At 37.3% G+C, this 21,844-nt stretch overlaps 1 protein-coding gene across 1 annotated transcript in view; it reads left to right on the forward strand.

Annotated features, from left to right (window-relative positions):
* Positions 1-21,844, forward strand: part of LOC138701949 (A disintegrin and metalloproteinase with thrombospondin motifs 1-like) — a 115,457-nt gene extending 93,613 nt beyond the window's left edge. The window contains exons 12-15 of the mRNA XM_069829328.1: positions 5,049-5,380; positions 10,830-11,095; positions 16,566-16,800; positions 20,287-21,844. Coding sequence (XP_069685429.1) covers positions 5,049-5,380; positions 10,830-11,095; positions 16,566-16,800; positions 20,287-20,574 — 1,121 coding nt within the window. The 3' untranslated portion in view covers positions 20,575-21,844. The remainder of the gene's footprint in view (positions 1-5,048; positions 5,381-10,829; positions 11,096-16,565; positions 16,801-20,286) is intronic.

Below are 21,844 nucleotides of genomic sequence, written 5' to 3' on the forward strand. Positions count from 1 at the left end.
CCTTGAAAAATATACTCAACATACAATCCCGGATGAGTCAACACTTAGGAAGACGTATGCTCCATCCATCTACGATGAGACAATACAGAAGATAAGAGATGAAATTAAAGATAGTTCAATTTGGGTTTCCATTGATGAGACTCCCGACAAAGAAGGTAGACTTGTTGGTAATGTAGTTATCGGTTTGTTAAGTGAACAATATTCTGAACGAATTCTTTTACATTGTGATGTTCTAGAAAAGTGCAATAACAAAACTATAGTTAAACTGTTCAACGAAGCTATGGGTATCCTGTGGCCAAAGGGTATTATGTACGATAATGTGTTATTCTTTATTAGCGATGCTGCCCCTTATATGGTCAAAGCTGGACAAGCATTATCTGTTGTATATCCTAAATTGACTCATTTTACTTGTGTGGCGCATGCATTTCATCGTGTGGCAGAAGTGGTCAGAGACAATTTCCCTAAAGTAGATTTGTTGATTTCATCAGTGAAAAAAGTATTTCTCAAAGCTCCCAGTAGAGTTAACGTGTTGAAAGAAATGTACCCTGAAATTCCATTGCCACCAAAGCCAATTTTAACTAGATGGGGTACATGGCTAGAAGCAGTTGAATATTATGCCGAACATATAGACTCTATTAACAATGTTCTCCTTGCATTGGACTCTGAAGATGCAGTCTCAATTGATACTGCGAAAACAGTTACCTGTGACATAAGTGTGAAGAATGACTTAGCTCACATTCAGCATACATTTTCATGCATCATAAAAACGCTCAAAAGTCTCCAAAATAGGCACCTTTCACTATCTGAAAGTTTTGAAATTATAAATAGTACTGTGGAACAACTGAATCGTGGTAGAGGTAAAGTTGCAGATGCAGTAAGAGCTAAGGTGGACACTGTACTTTCAAAAAACCCTGGATATGAAGAACTACAAAAGGTTGTTGCTGTGATGAGTGGTGAATCAACAGTGAAGATTAACTTGGACTTATCCCCAGCAGACATTGTGAAATTGAATTATGTACCAGTTACTTCTTGTGACGTCGAACGCTCTTTTAGTCAGTATAAATCTATCCTCAGAGACAATAGAAGAAGATTCACTTTTCAGCACTTGAAAGAAATGTTTGTAACCTATTGTTATGGTAACAGACAATAAAAATTGTGTTTTGTTGAAACTACATTGGAAGATAAGGTACGTCCATTATATTTTTTGTTTAGTTTGATTAAAATGTACCAATATTTAACGTACATAGTCATTTTTTTATAATTTTAAGTCCATATTTAATTCCATATTTTGGTAAAAATCCATATTTAATTCCATATTTTGGTAAAAATAACTACATATATATTTACATATTTCATATATTTTTAGTCCATATAAATCCGTTCCCTGCTTATGACAGACGAGCCCCGTTTCAACGCCGGTGTGGTGTCATCTTCAGTGTCCTTCGAACTACTGCTGCCAGCTGGTCTTGATTTCCGGCGTTTGCTTTCGTCAGTGGTGGGAGTGGGGGTGTGTTTCTCTTATGGTGGGGAAAGGTTGCGTGTATATCGTGTATTATGAGATCCCATAAAACAAAAACATACAGCTTTCGTACAATGACACATATATTAATTAATATACCAATGAACAATGACAACTACACTGAAGAACTACGTAAATACAATAAAATATATAGCACAAGACAACGGATATAACCTTAACATAATAGACACACTAATAAAAATGGCAAAACAAAAACATGACAAACCAACACAAACAACACACGAGAATGAATACATAACATACATAACATTAATATAGCACAATATTAATACATACAAAACTGCAACTCCATTCAGAAAACTAAAATACAAGATAGCATATAAAACAAATAACCGAATACAGAAATATCTAAATAATCATATCAAACAAACAAATAAATATAATTCAATCGGGGTTTACAGATTAAAATGTAATTTTTATTGGATTTGTAGTTTGCGTTTAAACATAATAAACACATTTTAATCTGTATTCACTCTCAATTTTAATTTTATTTTTGTCTGTATTGGAATCCCCTCTTGAGCACGAGTCTTATTCATTCAGAAGTGGGCTAGTTTATCTTACATTGTATTTATTAACTTGTATTCATTTCAGACTTACTAGCAATAAAATAAATACATAAATAGCTGTCCAGATTTTTACATAGAAAGACAGGAGGATCATATCAAATAAGATACAATGAACATATTAAAACAATAAATACATCACATCAAATTACGCAGAACATATTGCTAACAACAATCACGACTACAATAACATAGAACAAATATGGAAATACTACACGTCACAACGAAAAGTCCACAGTTAAACATATTAAACAATGCGAAATATACAAGCACACAATAACATACCCATAGCACATACTTACACATAATTACAATTAAATACACATACATTAATCGATCTCGTAATACAAGACACACAAACAACCATGACGATTTGTGTTGGACTTTTCAGTACAATGGACTATTTGCATTGGACATTAACTCTGGTTATGATAATTTCAGTCACCCAAGACCTACTGTAATTCATTAATAACGTCACCATATTAACAGAAACTGTGACCAGATTTCTCGAATGTGAAACACATAAATGTTTCATGTTTAAAGTGTTGACTAAAGGTAGGAATTTATACCACAACATGAGGATGTTAGGTTAGTTGTGCTTATATCAGCGGTGACCAAAACTCGAGCTGCAGTGATTACATGAGAAAGACAGCCTATGAAGTAAGGTGACGGAGGATAGGTACTTGTCTGGCAACTATAACCAGTGGTGGTTCTGTACTGACATCTTGATCAATCCCGCGGATAAAAATCTCAAGCTTTGCTATATCAGTATTGTCACTGCTGTCATCAAGAGCCAGTGAATAATATACGATTTTTCTTGCTTCTTTTTTTAACCTTCCTCTTGAATATAATCAGGAATTTTCTAAATTCTTCTCTCGATCTTGGTCGAGAAATTCGTAGTTTTTCAAAATTAAAAACTTCTTATGGACAAGTTATTTAAGCTATTTTAATCATTACTTTTTTTAGAAATTCTGTTCTATTAAAAGGCTTTAGAGCACGAGATATTTTAAACCCCATTAGGTAGCTGACTTCCTTACGCTTATTTATCTCATCTTTCTCTTCCTGGCTATGATTTAACACATGTTAATTCCTGGCGTTTAACAATTCGTTGGCACAAAGTATTCAATCAGTTTTTCTACAATATTATTATTAAATGAATAACTAATAAATAGTTACCCTCACCTAAAGATTAAGAAGATTAAAATTGAGATAACACCTAATAATTTTATCCTTCTAGGGAGAAAATCTAAAAATATCAATATTTATGCACGTACAGAAGAATTATAGAAACACATACTTAGTGATCAGTAATAATAATAATAATAATAATAATAATAATAATAATAATAATAATAATAACAAATTATTCAGCGTGGCAATTAATGTTTCTTTATAGTCCTAATTAAATCGTTGAGCAAAGTAAACATATCACATTTTGTCCGACAGAACATCAAAAAAGTTCTTCTCATTCTTTACGAAAACACCTCTTACTACTGGTTGTAGAGCGACATGATACCGCCATTGCTTGCCTTCAATACGTGAATGAAACACAAGCAATGTACAAGAAATTCCTCGTACCCGTTTGAATATCTGTGATTACACGATGTAATCACGACACCCGCTTTAGTCGCAGCTGGCTTAGATGTCGTTACGTCATGAATGACATGAATCCTGAGATATGGCCAGGTTACAACTCAAATGTATTGTGTATCGCAGCAACTGAATGGGGATACGTTTTTCATGTGCAGGATTCAGCGTTGTGCTCCAGTGATTTGTTTACATTTCACTGCGATTCGTTGATTGATTAATCACATAAAGCTACAACCTCACCCTGCTTATACCACGGCAGAGTTCCTCAACAGGTACCCATACACTTGCATTGCTAGCTACGCTCACTCTCTTTTTCAACAACGAACACTCTATGCATACCTAACCTCGTGCGAGGTGTGATCATTAAATTCCGAGACCTGTCTCATATGTGGAAATAAAATTATCCGATTTAAATTTGGCTGCCATTCCCTTCAAAATAGTTCCCTTGGGCAAGCTATACACTGATCCCAGTGCGTCTGCCTTTTTTGGAATGCCTCCTGGAAGTCGCATTTTTTAAGCCTGCCAAGAACCTTCTGCTATTCGCGTTGGATCTCTTCCACCGTGCCAAAACGGCGACCCTTTAGCTTCAATTTCACCTTCGGAAACAAAAAAAAGTCGCAGGGGGTCATATCTGGTGAATACGGGGTTGAGAAACGACGACCATCTTGGTACGGGCGCAAAACTGGCGTGTTGCGAGAGCTCTGTGAGCTGGTGCATTGTCGTCATGGAGCATCCACTTGGATTTGGATATGACGATCATGTGAACCTCTCCAAATAACATGTTGACGTCAGCAATTTCTCTGATGGTGATGCGTCGATCATCATGCACAATTTGTCGAATTTTTTCGATATTTTCGGCAGTGTTGCACGTATGTGGTCGACCTGGACTCTCGTCGTCCTCCAGCGATGTTCTGCCATTTCTGAAACGCGAATGCCATTCAAAACACCTCGTCCGACTCACTGCTTCATTCCCGTAGGCTTGCTTCAACATTCCATTGGTTTTGGTTGCCGATTTCCCGAAGAATTTGATGTTGGCTGTCTGCTCCAGTTTCGAGTCCATCGTGATTTCGCAAATGCCCGGATTCATGTGCTAACAAAACCTTGTATAACACAGGTCTCAATGAAGATAGCGCTTTGAAACTTTGAGTCGCACCTCTTCAAGATCGTTTAATGTCACTGCTGCGCGTGCGTGTCAATCACGTGATCCCTTCGCCCCCAGCAGAGACAGTCTCGGAATTTAATGATCACACCTCGTAGTCTCTGTGGGTAAATTTCTATTTTTAGTGATGACAAACGGGACTGAAGACTATATACTTACAGAAGGATATTAATGTGAGCTGATGACCTGTTGGCAGCGATGACGCGCGTGGCCGTGTTCCCGCGGCTGGCTCGCGACGTGTGGATCGACGTGCGCACGCGCACGGCTCACGCGGACCTGGTGAAGCTGGTGATCAGGGACCGCCGCAGCCGCCAGTACAGCTTGGCCTCGCCCGACGACCTCCGCCTCAAGCTGTCGGGTCCGGTGCCCATGTACGGCACCGTGACGGTGTGGACGGTGCCCGCGACCAAGGAGCGCCACACCAGCACCACCGTCGTGGTGGAGGGCGCCAGGTTCCATTACGAGAGGAGGGGCGACCGCGAACGACTCTGGGCGCGCGGACCACTGCTTGCAGAGCTCGTCGTGTCGGTTAGTAGGAGAGAAATTCAAAGGACGCGAACCCAAGGTCTATTTGTACAGGTACCAAATTTGGAGCCGACCCTGCCACTTCATGGATGAGATGTTTGGCAAGTGTTATTTCAGGACACTTGGTAGAGTTTGCCAGCTTTTCCGTATGCGTTACCTTACCTCAAAACAAATTGAATTTTCTCCATAACTGTAGCAATAATAATCCATGGCGCTACAGTCCGTGAAGGACCTAGACCAGTGATGTCAAAGCAAGCACATTTTTCTGACCTTGACGTCGTGCGCGGGCAGCAAGCGCTAAGTATGGAAAGAGGAAAGGTTGTGTACATGAATAAGCAACCTGTTGGATTAAGAAAACTGTGGTGCACAAACTTCAAACGGAACGTGAAATTTTATGTCGTTATTTTTATATGGCTTCTTTCTGTTTAATATTATCTATATTGCCTCTAAAACAAAAGTACTGACACTGATTTCTTAATATTGCACTTGTGTTTTAAATCTTAATAACATAATAGAGAGTTAAGAAGGAATATTCACTTAAATTCCATAGTAGTATAATATTATACTGTATTAAGTGGATGAAACACATCATTCATAAAGAAAGTGATATTCCAAAGTAAGAGATTGAGTATGACATGATAAGTTGGAATTTATATTGATGGTATCTTTAGGTAATCAATAAACTAATCAAAACAATATTACAGTACAAAGCAAAGTTACCTAGGTACTGTATCTGTTTTAAGTGTAACTAATATTACATAACAAATCTCTTATCGCATTATGCTTTTAAGGTGATATTTGTGAGCAACTTCCTATCATCAGAATATTAAATTATTTTCTCGAAATCTGCTGAAGCTATACAGCTGACATTTTTACAACACATGGGCACGTATCTTTTGCTTAGCCTATGATGTAACAGTAGATGCTTTGTTAATTCATTTCCTTACAAACAATTTTCATGCGATTATTTTCAAAATTTTCAATACACTGTCTTCAGTAATACGTATATACGGTATATTAGATTTACGAAGACATTCTATAAGGCTACTAAATAAATAGGCCTATACCTGAAAATTTCACTTTTCTATACGAAAAGTTGAGAAAATATTTCTTTTGTATAAAAAAATCAAACTTGTGAAAAATGAGCATTAAAATTAAAACTTACATTCTTATAATGCACTTATACTTCTCAGGCAAATTTAAAAATTAACATGGATACAGTTTTAATAAGTTCTCTTCCCTTTATCTATTGAATAGTGCTGGCCATCCCTGAATGTAGCTCGACCAAGCGGCATATACCACCTCTTTCGTCTGTCTCTTTCCTTTCCGCTGTAAAGCGCTCAGGCTCTCCTGGGCTCTAAAGCGCGCGCTTGCTCCTGTGGGCATCAATTGACATGCCTGCCGTATGCTTTACCTTAGGGCCTACTTAAAAAAAATTGAATTTTCTCCATAACTGTAGCAATAATAATTCATGGCGCTACAGTCCGTGAAGGGCCTAGACCGACCAGCCGACTGCTGGCCTCACGCTCACATGCCGAAGCAGAGGTGGACGATCATTCAACCAGAATGGAGATATCGTGTGGTTAGCACGATGAGCCCCCCCAGCCTTTATAGCTGATATTTGCAACCGGATTTCGCTACCTATCGTAGCTCCCCAAGTGCATCATGATGCTGGGTGGGCACCGATCCCATAACTGGCCGAAATTTCATGAGAAAATTTCTTCCCCCATTAGGACTCGAACCAGCGCGCATTCCGTAAAGCGAGTCCTAGGCAGGATGCCTTAGACCACGACGCCATGTCGCGGGACAACTGTAGCAATAGACAAACATATTTTCACTCATCATAACATGGACTCTGTTGAGTTCATTTACACCCAAAATAACGAACTAATATTATTTTCTTTCACTTGACAATAATTAAACACAGAAGTGACAATTTTTTTTTGTTTGGTATCATTTTCCCAGAAACGATTTGTCAGAACTCAATGAAAATTTGTCTACACATTGCTCATTATCAGTAGTTTGACATTGTGGGTGAAAGATTTTTTGATAAAAAATATTAATTATTGCTTATTAATTTATTAATAAGTGGACAGCTTCAAATACTTGGGATAAACTATAAATAGCAACAAGAGCTGCTACCAGAAGTCAAAAGCAGGATAGCAATGGCGAAAGAGCATCTTATACAGATCTCTGGAAAAATAACTTAAGAAGAGACTAGTAAAGTGCTTTGTGTGGAATATGACATTGTATGGGGAGAAACTGGACATTACGACGAAGTGAAGAGAAACGACTAGAAGTATTTGAAATAGAGATATGGAGAAGAATGGAGAGTGTGAAATGGACAGACAGAATAAGAAATGAAGCTGTGTTGGAAAGAGTGAGTGAAGAGAGAATAATGGTGCTGAAGATGATCAGGAAAAAAAAAATAAATTTGCTGGCAACTGTCTAAGAAGGAATTACCTACTGAAGGATGCACTGGAAAGAATGGTGAACAGGAGAAGAGTTCGGGACAGAAGAAGATATTAGATGATAGACAACATTAGGATATATATATATATATATATATATATATATATATATATATATATATATATCGCATGCGGAGACTGAGAGGAAGGCGGAAAATAGGAAAGATTGGAGAATGCTGGGTTTACAGTGAAATACCTGCCCTTGGGCAGAACACTATGCATTAATGAATTTATTATAATTATAATAATAATTTTATGTATTTAATCAATAATTTTAAAATAATAATTAAGACTTTATGTCAAAAAAGCTTTCACCTACAATGTAAAATAAGCCACCGGCGTAGCTCTGTCGGCTAAGGCACTTGCCTGCGCTGCGCTCGGGCATGGGTTCGATTCCCGCTTGGGCTGATTACCTGGTTGAGTTTTTTCCGAGGTTTTCTCCAATCGTAAGGCAAATGTCAGGTAATCTATGGCGAATCCTCGGCCTCATCTCGCCAAATATCATCTCACTATCACCAATTCCATCGACGCTAAATAACCTCGTAGTTGTTTCAGAGTCGTTAAATAACCAAGTAAAAAAACAATATAAAATACTAATAAACAATGCGTATAACATTGTTTATTATGTTCTTACAAACAGTCTCTGAGAAAAAAAATTGTCACTCCAGTATTTAATTATTGTCAACTGAAAGAAAATAATTCTAGTTACCTATTATGGGTATTAATAAACAAAACAAGGTCAGTTTTATGATGACTGAAAATTTCGTTTTCCTATCTGCTGTATTTCTGTAGAAAACTCTACAAAGTGTTCTGAAATAACATGTAGCCTTAACGACACGTATATCTAATTGGTCAAATAAGTCCGAGATTCGCCATGAAATTACATGATATTCGGCTTACAGTTTGAGTTTTTCCAAGGTTTTCCAAAACAGGTAATCAGACGAAGTGGGACTCGAACCCATACCCGAGCGCGGCCTCGGATTCCGAGACAAGCTTGCTATCTCGAGACCAGGAGTCTATCTATAGTCATTGGCATTTGTTTTGTTTTCAGCTTTTTTTTTTTTTTTTTTCGTTTCTCATTGTCAGAAGTTCATGCCAATTTTGACTTCACGATTGTTTTGTAAACTCCGAATTTTATCACTCTTTAAAAATCCATTTCCCTCAACCGGGTTTGGATCCGCGAACTCCGATGGAATGGTAGTCACTAGACTACTTACAGTCCATGAGGATTTACTTGTCTAGTCCCTTTTAGAAAGAGAGAGAATGCTCACCATCTCTTTCTACCCTCATTTATGATGGTCGACACTCCTTCAAACGACCACGAGTTACCAGTGGCGGCATTCTCTTCCTCTTCAAATTCTGACTCCACTCAGCCAGAAAGTTCGTCCGTGTCCGTGTCGTCCAAATTGATTACGAACCAATAATAAATTTCCATCTACAAGTCCATCCTTCGCCCAATAAAATTTTTCAACTTTTTCTTTGCGTTCACAGGCCTTCCTCCAATTTTCTTTCGTCACTTTTGCAAGTGCGCTCATTTTTAACCTGTTACACACGTTTTTTAAGAGTTCTGTTCGGGCGTTTCTTTCCTGGAATTCGCAGCACACTTCCACTTCCGCTTTCTAGCGCTTCCTTTTGGTTTTTTTGTTTTTCTTTGTTTTTTTTTTTCTATTTTAATCCTGTCAACACCACGAGATGATGTATGTGTCGCTGCAGCAGTACTTTCGATAAAACTCGGCACAGATATTGTTTGTTTTCCGCATATTCTCCAGTAAAGAATTTATGTGCATTAATAACCATGTTCATAACGTCCGACTTCAAGGCTTCCCCGCGTTTTCCCATATTGCCTACCATTATTATTAAATACAAGAGCACAACACTCATTACAATATTTAAGGTAACAGTGAAACCATATATCTCCGAAAACATTTTAATTTGTGAATCATATTATATTAAATTGGTACAACAAGATACAAACTCGTCCACACCTGTGGAGTAACGGTCAGCGCGTCTGGCCGCGAAACCAGGTGGCCCGGGTTGGAATCCCGGTCGGGGCAAGTTACCTGGTTGAGGTTTTTTTCGAGGTTTTCCCTCAACCCAATACGAGCAAATGCTGGGTAACTTTCGGTGGTGGACCCCGGACTCATTTCACCGGCATTATCACTTTCATTTCATTCAGACGCTAAATAACCTTAGATGTTGATACAGCGTCGTAAAATAACCCAATAAAAAAAAAGATACAAACTCACTTCACTATTCACAAAATACTACTAACTAATGAACTCGAACAACCCCGGGCCGCCACTGAGAGATCCACTAATTGGGTTTGCAAAAGTGTGAAGGGAGAAGGGAGGAGAAAGGGCATTCCAAGAATTGTACAAAAGGAAACCTCTTGCCGGTCACATCTGGTGGCAGTCGGTAGACAAGGACCTCAGACAAGGACAGTAGAAATCACGCCAACTTAATCCTCATGCACTGTAGGAAGAAAGTTAACTATACTTGTTTTTTTGAAAGATGGGACATGACAGTTAAGCGGACGAGCTTGGAACTGTAGTGCCATGTTGCCAATATGGACTACCACGCTGCTAGCTGATGGAAGCTAGCAATTGACGTTAGATGGCTGACGTTAAAACATTCATTGACAATTGACGCGAAGGTAAGAAAACAATACAAAAATCGACAGAGAATCAAACACGAAACGTACCAATGCTAACATTGTGTGCACAATAAATGTCGCCAAGAGAGCTATTAAGCGCTCGCCATGTGGGAACTGTAAGTTTGGCAACTCAACCGTTGTTACCATAGTAACAGGCCTACCACGCTATGTGACATTCAGTTGTTTTTCCGATCGCAACGCTCCTGTCATGTCCCATCTTAAAAAAAATCAAGTATAGAACACAAATAGTGCCATTATTTTGTCCATGACAGATAAAATGAAAGTATTTTGCAAATACAGTTAATCAAATGTACGCTTTGTCTTGCAGATGTCTGCAGAGGGCGCGTCGCTGGACCAGGGCGTCGAAGTGGCATCTCGAAGTGGATACACGCTGCACCAGACGGTGATGGGGGCTGGCTCCCGGTACGTGTGGCAGGTGGGTGGCTGGGGGCCGTGCTCCCGCAGCTGTGGAGGGGGCAGACGTCACAAGACGGTGGCTTGCAGAGACACAGACACGGGTCGTCTTGTGCCGCGCAGGCATTGCTCGCTGGTCGCCAAGCCAACCGCCAGAATGGAGCGGTGCAACCTCATCAGGTGAGAAAATTCGGTGGACTCTACTGTCCGTTACTCAGGAGAAAACGAGCGGAAAGAATGTGACCTTCTTGACCAGTGGTTGCCAAACATCACGAAATTGTGACGTAATAGAAATGCAACCCGCTCACCACTATCGCAGGAAGAGGAGTGGAGTGGGTATCTCCTCAGGTAATGCAGTGAATAACAGTGCAGACACGGACTGTGACCGAAAAGCAAAAGGAATATAATAATATTTCACTTATTAACTACACATACACTTTTTTCCGTGTTAACTGTTATCCTAATATTCATTATTTTTATGTTATTAATAAAATAAAATATATTTTCTTGTTTATCATAAAAACAACGTGTACTTTACATCAGCAAATAGGCTATTTGAAATTAGAAAAATGTACCAGGCTGGTCACGAATTTGTAAATTATACTACATACGCCGGAAAAAATGTCGAAGTATTTTACCCCGATTAAGACATAGAAGCCGGTACTTTTTATTGTTTGTTTGTTAATTAAATATTCAAATTACACTACATACGTCGAAAAAAAAAACGTCGAAGTATTTTACCCCGACTAACACATAGAAGCCGATACTATTTATTGTTCATTAATTAATGAATTTACAGGTAAGGGTGTGCTAGTCTTTATATCAAGAAAAATAATGACAACGTACATTGTTCTTTTATACTTCATTTAAAATTTTACAACAAATTAAGTATCTCATATTTTTGCCATCTGCACAAATAAATTATTATTATTATTATTATTATTATTATTATTATTATTATTATTATTATAAAAGAAGGACTTTTGCTCCCATGCTCCTTAAAATTAAGGTTTTGCATATTATCTGTTTTCTGTTTTGAAAACGACATGGAAACATATTATCCTGCTGCACACTTGTAACATTACATGCGTACGTCCGCTGCTTATAATATTAATATACGTTACAAGAGCGGTATGTTGACGTTTTCATGTTCGAGGAAAAGATTGAAAAAGCGAAACGTAGTTGAGCTTTTTTAATTTCCGAGAACATGAAAACAAACATACCGCTCGTGTATCATACTTATTTTGTGCCAAGATCGTTTATTACATACCTGAAAGACGAATTTCTAATTAGTTGCAATGAAATCTCCATGTTGGTTTCTGTTTAATGACGGCAACTTCGGAAAACCAAAATATCTTTCTTCAACATTGTTGCTGTAAAATGTTTTCTGTGTTTACTATATTCCAGCAGGCCGTGATATACGTCTGTCTTCCCCCCCCCCCCAGTCTATAAATGCGAACTTAAAACAAACGGTAAGGTTATGTAATGATTTATTTTTCATTTTAATATTTTAACAATATTATTTATATAACATATTGCAGTAATAACATCGGCATCTGGAATCTCGTTGATTTTTTCACGGCTTCCTTAATGTTACTTGTATCAGGAATGCAATAAGTTTCGTGGAGTAGTAGACTTTACTTAATTTTTGCAAATATTTAAAAACAATAATTAACATTGCAATTTAGGTGAAATTGCAGTGGTAAGTTTACAATTTATAATTATTACTATGTTAAACGTCTCTAAAAATAATATGTTAAAAGCCTAAAGCAGTAAAATGAATGTCGCGCTTAAGCGGTAAGAAGAGGGAAATTGTTATGTGTGTTACGTTGGGAATACTGAATGTGGTATTTCACACTTACCGCGTATTGGTTCTGTGCGGAAAACAAGCAAATACGCACGATCTCGCACAAAATGTCTTGTCTTATATCGAAGTGAAGGCTGTAAAACAGAGGGTGGAGGTATGATGGCATGGTTACGCTTGAGTGGAGGCAGGGGCATGTGTCGCGACACAGCTTTTGGCTATCACTATTCTTGACTATCGCTGCTGATTATTATAAACATCGCTCAGACAAGCATCCCAGTAGCCAGGTTATTACTCGTGCAGGAAACATGAGTAACAATGCGTATGAAAATTAAATCTAAGTTGAACAGAAGGAGACCTAATGTTTCCGCTTACTGCAGTACAAATATTACACGTGTTGTCGTACGTTAGCTGTTCACATCCCTTCCTCATCAGTCCGCTCTCGTCTTCTCCTGAGTCACCGACAGTACTTCCTGTGATTCTTCACCGATCATTATGTCTTCAGGTTTGTTAATTCGTTGTCTTCTGTAGACTATCAGCTTCTGTTAAAGACCGATAAGGAATACGTGGAATGTGTACAGTCTTCTTACAGACAGATTATTTAGACCTGACAGCTCAGCGACGCGAAAGAGGGGAAGTAATAGGAGGAGTGGGGAGAGTTCCGGAGTAGAGATAGGGCGAGCGGTCGGTAAAGGCAAGCGAGTGAATAACCCAAACACACCTTGGCGTAACTAAATGGACTCGCCTGTCCTACGCGCACATCTCCGGCGACTGTCAGGACTAATTAATCGTACTGTACTTCTACTTACTATTAGTGTCCAAATTATGACGCTACCTTCACACCGCAGCAAAGCGGCATTTTATATGTCTCTCGCAGTTACCACGAAATCGACCGCCGGCCTTCCTACGGTAACAACTTTAGTTTCTAAACCCTGTTCCGCGGGGAAAATGTTTATAAACAACTTAAAAAATATAGATACAGATGCAAGTTATCTACGTCACAAGAGATGTTCAAAGTGTCCTCCTTCTTCTTCAATACACTTTTGATATCTCCGAAGATTATTCTGAAATACACAACTAAAGGCTCGTCCACAATAAGCCGGGAACGGAAACGACAACGAAAACGAGAACAGAAAAATTGTTAAAATAAATGTATTTAAATGTTAGCATTTACAATAGTTAATTGTGAATGCTCACATTTAAATACATTTATTTTAACATTATTTTCGCTCTCGTTCTCGTTGTCGTTTCTATTCCCGATTTATTGTGAACCAGCCTTAATACCTTCTTGCGAAATGTTTGAAATACTTGTTGAGTGTTTTCTTCAATTTTTTGCATAACTTAAAATTACAAAAACTCGCAGTAATATGCCTTATACCAGTGTTTCTCAAAATATATTCCGCGGAACTCCTACGGTTTTCATTTTATTTTACTTTATACAAAAATCAATAAATCATGAAACAATAAAACCGTGAACATCACCAATAATAATAATAACAATAATAATAATAATAATAATAATAATAATAATAATAATAAAATTCTCTACCGCTATTGTAGTTTGTAATAAAACTAAATCTTAATTTTCTTGGGTGAAAATGTTCAAGTTTGTCGCTGAAGAATATTTGATGCATTATAATTGTTTCAGTCAAAGAGTTTTAACAATAGCAACATCATATTATTATTATTATTATTATTATTATTATTATTATTATTATTATTATTATTATTATTTATCAAATGCTCAGAACATTGAATTTTATATATTTGTTTTCTAATATGCCAGTAAATGTTTGTGATGTTATTAACACTTTTGACTGTAAGAACGTCGAATCCGTTTATTATGTTTAGGCCTGTTATACAGGGTGTTTAAAATACGGGGCATAATTTCAGGTATGTATTTCCCACATGTAGACAATCAAAATAGTTCATTACAACATGTGTCCGTAAATGCTTCATTTCCGAGTTATGGCCTTCACAACATTGAAATTCACCGGAACGTTTTTCTTTCCGCAGGTAGTTGTCATTACAGAAGATGTTCAAAATGTCCACCTCCTGCTTGAATACAGACCTCACATCGATGTCTCATTGACCTGCGAACACGATCCCAAACTCCAGGAGTATTGCGTATGTCCTCAGAACATGCCACAATTCGATTCCGAAGGGATTCCAAATCAGGCACCGGAGACAAATAAACCAATGATTTTAAGTGGCCCCACAAGTAGAAATCGAGAGGGTTCAGATCAGGTGAGCGTGGAGGCCAAGCAATTGGGCCACCTCTACCTATCCATCGATCAGAAAACCTTCGATCCAAGTACCGGCGAGCCGTACGACTGAAGTGTGCAGGAGCGCCATCATGCAAGAAGTGAATGTGTTGACGATTGATCAGTGGAGTGTCTTCTAAAACATGAGAAATGGTGTTTTCCAGGAAGTTTGTGTACGCCTGCCCCGTAAGTCCGTTTACAAGTACATGGGGTCCAACTAATCGATCACCAATGATATCGGCCCACATGTTGAGGGAGAACCGCGCATGGTGATGAGATGGAACAGTTGCACGTGGGTTTTCATACTCCCATACATGCTGATTGTGGAAATTTGTTATGCCATCTCGTGTGAACTGTGCTTCATCTGTAAATAATACTAAGGCAGGAAAGTTCGGATTTACACCACACTGCTGCAAGAACCACTGACAGAACCTAACTCGTGCAGGGTAATCTACTGGTGACAGGGCCTGTACACGTTGCAAATGATAAGGATACAATTGATACCCTTTCAACAGTCTCCAGACAGTCGTATGAGGAACATTGACTTGCAACGCTACCCTTCATGTGCTGATAGAAGGAGTCATGTTCACAGCCTCCAGAATCTCCTCCTGTACTTCTGGAGTTGTAGATCTTGGTCGTCCCCTTCCCAAACCAGGAGAGTTAAATTTTCCATACTCGCACAGACGGTAATGGAGACGTATAAATGCCTTCCGATCTGGACACTGTCGCTGTGGGTACCTCTCCTGGTACAAACGACGAGCCAGCGCAGCTTTGCTGTCCGCCTTACCGTACATGAAGTGTATCTTCGCCAGCTCTTGATTTGAATACATGTCACACAGTCTAACGCCTACACAACACTGAATGTAACCTTCGCCTCGGAATGAACTGTCAGAGTGCCCTCTTAATGTCTCCTTTGACGGCAACGACCTGTGGAAAGAAAAACGTTCCGGTGAATTTCAATGTTGTGAAGGCCACAACTCGGAAATAAAGCATTTCCGGACACATGTTGTAATGAACTATTTTGATTGTCTACATGTGGGAAATGCATACCTGAAATTATGCCCCGTATTTTTTAAACAATCTGTATATACGCTCTTAACCTTCCTGTACTTTTAATTTCCCTTTCTTGTTCGTTCCCCACATTTCTCTTTTGTGGTCTGTTTTTGTTTTCACTCTGTGTTATGCTTTGTCCAATGAGGCAGTCCCGTTATTGGGAAAGCTGAAAGAGTGTCTTTCTTCTTTCTGACAGCTTTGCTGTCCAATATGTGGTCCAAGTTCATAGTTGAATTTTCTTTTCTTCACAGAGCACATTTTGATGACGTATAAATTCCAATTCTGAAGAGATGAGCTGTCAATCATTTCCAGTTACTATTTATTAGTCTGAAGATAACAACTTCTATTGTTCTTGGAGAATTAGGAATCTTAATTTTATATTATTTAAAATTTCACATCAAGATTTATTTTCACTAACTATTATTATTATTATTATTATTATTATTATTACTATTATTATTATTATTATTATTATTATTATTATTATTATTATTATTATTAAGGTAATGATTTTGTGTCCTTCCCACAGTTGTGACTTTGTCTGGGTATCAGGAGACTGGGAGGAATGTACCACAACCTGTGGTTCTAGAGGCTTGCAGGAGCGTGAGATATTTTGTGTCCATAACCGTACAAATAGCAGCGATCCACCTTGGAGGCATATGGTAAATCCAGAGCAATGCCGAGTGGGAATCAAACCAGATACCACAAGACCCTGCAATCGGCTCCCCTGTCCTGCGCACTGGATCGGAGGAAACTGGTCCCAGGTAATCCAAAGAGTAAAAATGTTGTATTGAATATAAAACATTGTGCATAATATTTACAATGGTTTTTCAAGTATAATATCAATTTGAATTTCATATTACACAAATTTTATTCAAGTATAATATCAATTTGAATTTCATATTACACAAATTTTAATGTATTTATCTCTATAGAGCATTTCCAAGAAATTAAAATATTGTGTTTTATTTTACACCGCTGTGGAGTAACTGTTAACATGCCTGATCGTGAAACGAGAGAGCCCAGGTTCAAATCCTGGTCGAAACAAGTTACCTGGTTGAGGTTTTTTTTTCTGGGCTTTCCCCTCAACCCATCAAGAGCAAATGCTGGGTAACTTACGGCACTGGACCCCGAACTTATTTCACTGGCATTATCACTTTCATCTCACTCAGACGCTGAATAACCATATCTGTTGAAAAAGCGCCGTAAAATAACCAATTAAAAAATAAGTTCTATTTATAAAAAAAATGTCCTTTTCAGTCCGTTTAAGTGGCTTTTCGTGGTATAATTTTATTTATAGGTGGTTTCTGTCAATTTGTATGTTTAAATTTTACATTAATAATTAAAAATTGAGAACACAAAGAAGAACAAAACAAGTATGAAAGAATAATAATAATAGTAAACTGCCCCCCATTGAGGGTAGCCCTTACGGACTCAGTATATCCTCAAAAAAAAAATTAGTATACTTATGTAAACATTGATATTAAATTTTAAAGACGGGAAACAAAGAAAAGGGCGTGAAAAATTGCAATTGCTATTAATGTGGCACCATGTGATTAATTAGGATTTGGCAGAATTTTTTTAACACAATTATCACAATGTCATCCCTCAGAGGTGTTGGTAGAGCAAACTGCCGTCGAAATTCTTCGAAAAAAGCTGGTATAGTCCCTCGAGCACTTATGAGCAAGCCGAATACCTCAACGTTAATTAAGGCGTATTTCAGCTTGAAATAGTTGACTGTAGGCTCATAGATCGACTTCTTCTCAAGGTGGACCTCGGCTGACTGATGACATTCTACTTCAAAACGTATCGTGGGGTCCACAATGATTCCCTGTTTAGTGTCAGCATTGTACGCTAAAATATCTACTCGTCTCGTTGACCCATTTTCAGCTAGACAGGAGATTTCTTCTTCTACTATCCAGCCCTTATTTCTTAATGCGGCAGCAATTTTGGATCTTTTAAGATGATGTCTAGAGTTCCTCAAGAGCAATCCCTGTTCACAGAATCCCAAGACGTGTGCTAAAGTTTCAATCTCCGGGCAGCCATGTCTGCACCGGGTACCGTCGAGAGATCTGCCGGGAACGGAACGAACAGCTGCTAAATTTGCTGTCATTCTCAGGCTAGATATCCGTTCACTAGTCGAAAGTCCTTTCTTGTTTGCAATCCAACTGTTGGCGGCTGTTACTTCGCTATACATCTCAACACCTTTTCCCCGTCCTGAAAGGGTCTTCCATGATTCATATTCACGACCTCTCAATTCTTCTCGAAAATTCGAATTGTAGCTTTAGTAAAGTCTTCAGGAAAAGAAAGGCAGAGGGAATCACACAACGATTTGAGTTCGACATCTGTCTCATCATGTTAACATGCGGATGGAAACAGAAAGATGTAAAAAAAAAAAATGAAAGGGGTTTCAGTAGAAGATTAATGAAAAGTTAACCCTTAATTTGGCAAAGCTTCATTTCTCACACTAGTTTATTAAACCTTGTCGGACCGTAAAGGAAACAACTATCGCAATGTTCATATTTTTATGTGTTGGACAATATTATAGTATTGTGAAATTTTAATTTCCCTACCATTTTTTTTATTCTATTAAAATTACAGCATACAGCCTATTAACTGTTGTATCCTATAAGGTACATTGTCAATTTAAGGGTTAAGAATAATAACAAACGTGAAAAAACTTTAAAGAGCTGTAGTTTCCAGATTAATATTTAAACTTTTTGTAAGCTACTATATTCTAGTCTATTTCGTTTGTTTTATACCGCATTATTCGTATGAATTTTCTGATTTTCAAATTAGTGTATCGTCCTCTTTAAAAAGTATGTAAAGACAGACGTTTCGTATTGTCTCCTTTCATTTCATGAAAAATATTCCAAAATTATTAACGGAAATAAAGAAATAAGCAAAATAGTTCTCCATTTCTTCTTTATAAAAAGTATAATTTGATGATTTTACATTATCCCACGTCGAGCAACAGTTCAAAACAAGATTTCATACTAATTCATAAAAACTTGTAGATATATTTTTCATTTGACGAAAGGCTAGCCCCAAATCGAGGGAAATAGCATATCTAACGTTAGTGCGACCGTTAATGGAATACGGAACTACATATTGGGATCCCTATAGAATATATCAGATAAATTTCTTAGAAAGAATCCAGTATAGGGCAGCTAAATTTGTTAAAGGTAAAAGAGAAGATGGAAACGATACGATAAAAGAACTTAAATGGGAAACTTTGGAAAACAGACGTAGGAAAACTAGAATAACATCATTGTATAGAGCACATTTAGGTCAGAAAGCATGGGTAGACATAACGGCTCGGTTAGAAAAGCCAACGTACTATGGTAGGAACGATCATGATTTTAAAATCAAATGTAGGAAACAGAAAACGGATGTAGGTAAATTCTCATTTTTAAATAGAACTATAAATGATTGGAATGACCTACCTGCAGCGGTCTTTGAGGGCTGTCCTTCCTTAAAGAAGATTCAAGAATAACTTTAAAAGTTGTGTATAAAGTGCAAATTAAAATTAAGGTGACATTGAACATTTAATTTTTTAATGTGACATGTATTTATCTAGCCTGACAAGTTTACTTCCTTGGTTTGAATTGTAAATTATTTAAAAATAGCGTGTAAGAGGGCCTTAGACTAGAAATGTTTAGTTTAAATGTAGTTCTGTTTATAAGTATGCATAAGGATGTAATTATTTGACTTATTTGAACTGTTGTATCAGTGAAGCGAGGTGAGTCAGTGAAGTTATGGTTTTACAGTGCAGTGAACAGTTCCGATCAGTGATAATTTATAGCGTCAATGAAATGTGTTCTATAGTGTCAGTGAAATGTGTTACAGAGTGTCAGTGAAATGCGTCATAGTGCCACTACAGGGAATGAGATGAGAGTAAAGTGAAAGACTATTGAAACTTATGTAGGACCTATACATAATTATGTAGGTTGTATTGTAAAATTAGATATTTTATTTATGTTTTATTATTATTGTGTTAAATTGTATTGTGTATTCTTATTGTATTGTGTATAAAATTGTATATGTGTTGTAAAATTGTATTGTGTATTGTAAATTTTATTGTGTATTGCTGATCATTTTATTGTGTATTGTTTATATTGTATATACCACTGCGACCGAGTGCTTGCCCACTTGCAGTGTAAATAAATACATACATACACATACAATCATAATCTTGAAGAATGTAAACAAGTTCACATAATGAATAAAACAAACCTTTGTGTTTACAGTGCTCTGTGAGCTGCGGACATGGAGTAGAGACACGGGAATTCCGATGTCCCGCTCCTCGTGGCGAACCATTCTTTGATTGTGGACCATCTCCCTCCGACGAGCATCGTCCATGTAAGGGGGAATTCAGAAGAAAAGATCCTCTATGCTACAAGCCAAAGCCATGTCGTCGTGATATGTCCACTTACTGTCGATTAACCGTTCTTCTAGGGCGCTACTGTGTTATTCCTGGATTCAAGAAACTCTGCTGCAAGTCTTGTAGCCTAATTCTTAACATGCTACCTGAGTGACATCACTTTGCGAAACTCAGGGATTCAGTTTCAATAAGAATTGTCTTTTCCGAAAATATTCAGAATGATTTATACTTTTTCTCAGATTGGAAAGGCACATCGCTGATTGAACTTTCTCTTAAACACTTTTTGTATATATCCTCAAAATTTATAAATTCTTGCCTTCTCATGCAATGTGTAGACGACATAACACAATCTGAGAAGATCCGACACCGTTTCAAATAAAATTACACAACACGATATGACGTAACACAACGTGGCACACTATTATAAAACATAATGCATTGTGACATACTATGACACAACATAATGAGAAATAATATGACAGAATACAGCTCAATGCGAAGTATTGTAATACAACACAAAACAAAGCAACACAATATGACAGAACACAACACAATGTGATAAAATGAAACAACGCGACACAATATGACAGAATACAACACAATGTGTGTATTGAAATACAATACAACACAACGCGACGCTATATAACACAGCACAATGCAACACAATATGACAGAATTCAATGCAATGTGATATAATACAACGCAATATGCAGGGCCGGGTATTTATGGAGATCGCGAAATTCACGACATAATAGATATACAATAGATATGTTTTACCAATCTTAACGAATTAAGTGATTCTGATTAATAATATACGGATAAAACAATCGCGACAAATCGCGGAATAGCGTTCATAATAGCTAAATATGAACACATTGGCGAATTATTGTTATTGCGTCGTTTTATAGCGAATTTTATATTCTGAGTTTTTTCGTTTTTTTTTTTTTCATTTGAATTTGTTATTTATATTCAAGTAGGCTACATTACATGGTATTCCAGGTGTTCTGATTACATTAGTGAACTCAAAAACGGATAATTTAATTTGAAAGTGTTAATTTCAGGGCTGCAAGTTTTTTTTTCGTTTCTAATGAATGTGTGTTAAATACAACCTCAATCCAACAAATATTGTCTATTGGCCATACCGCACCTTTACCAGAATCCAACGAATCTTTAATGTTAATTATTTTAAAAGTAATATTCATACTGAGTTAATACTCAAATTCCAAAAAAACTTGTATTTTTCAAAATTTCCATTAATCTCCGCCAAGAATACAAATCAATCTCCAACAATCTTCGCCAGCACCAATATTAAAAACACAAATGATAAAATTAATCTCCATAAATACCTGCCCCTGACAATATGACAGAAAAAGAGGTATTACAATATGGCGGAATACTACACAATGTGACATAATTTGATACAA

Source organism: Periplaneta americana, chromosome 6 (genome assembly GCF_040183065.1).
Source record: "Periplaneta americana isolate PAMFEO1 chromosome 6, P.americana_PAMFEO1_priV1, whole genome shotgun sequence".
Classification (NCBI taxonomy): domain Eukaryota; kingdom Metazoa; phylum Arthropoda; class Insecta; order Blattodea; family Blattidae; genus Periplaneta; species Periplaneta americana.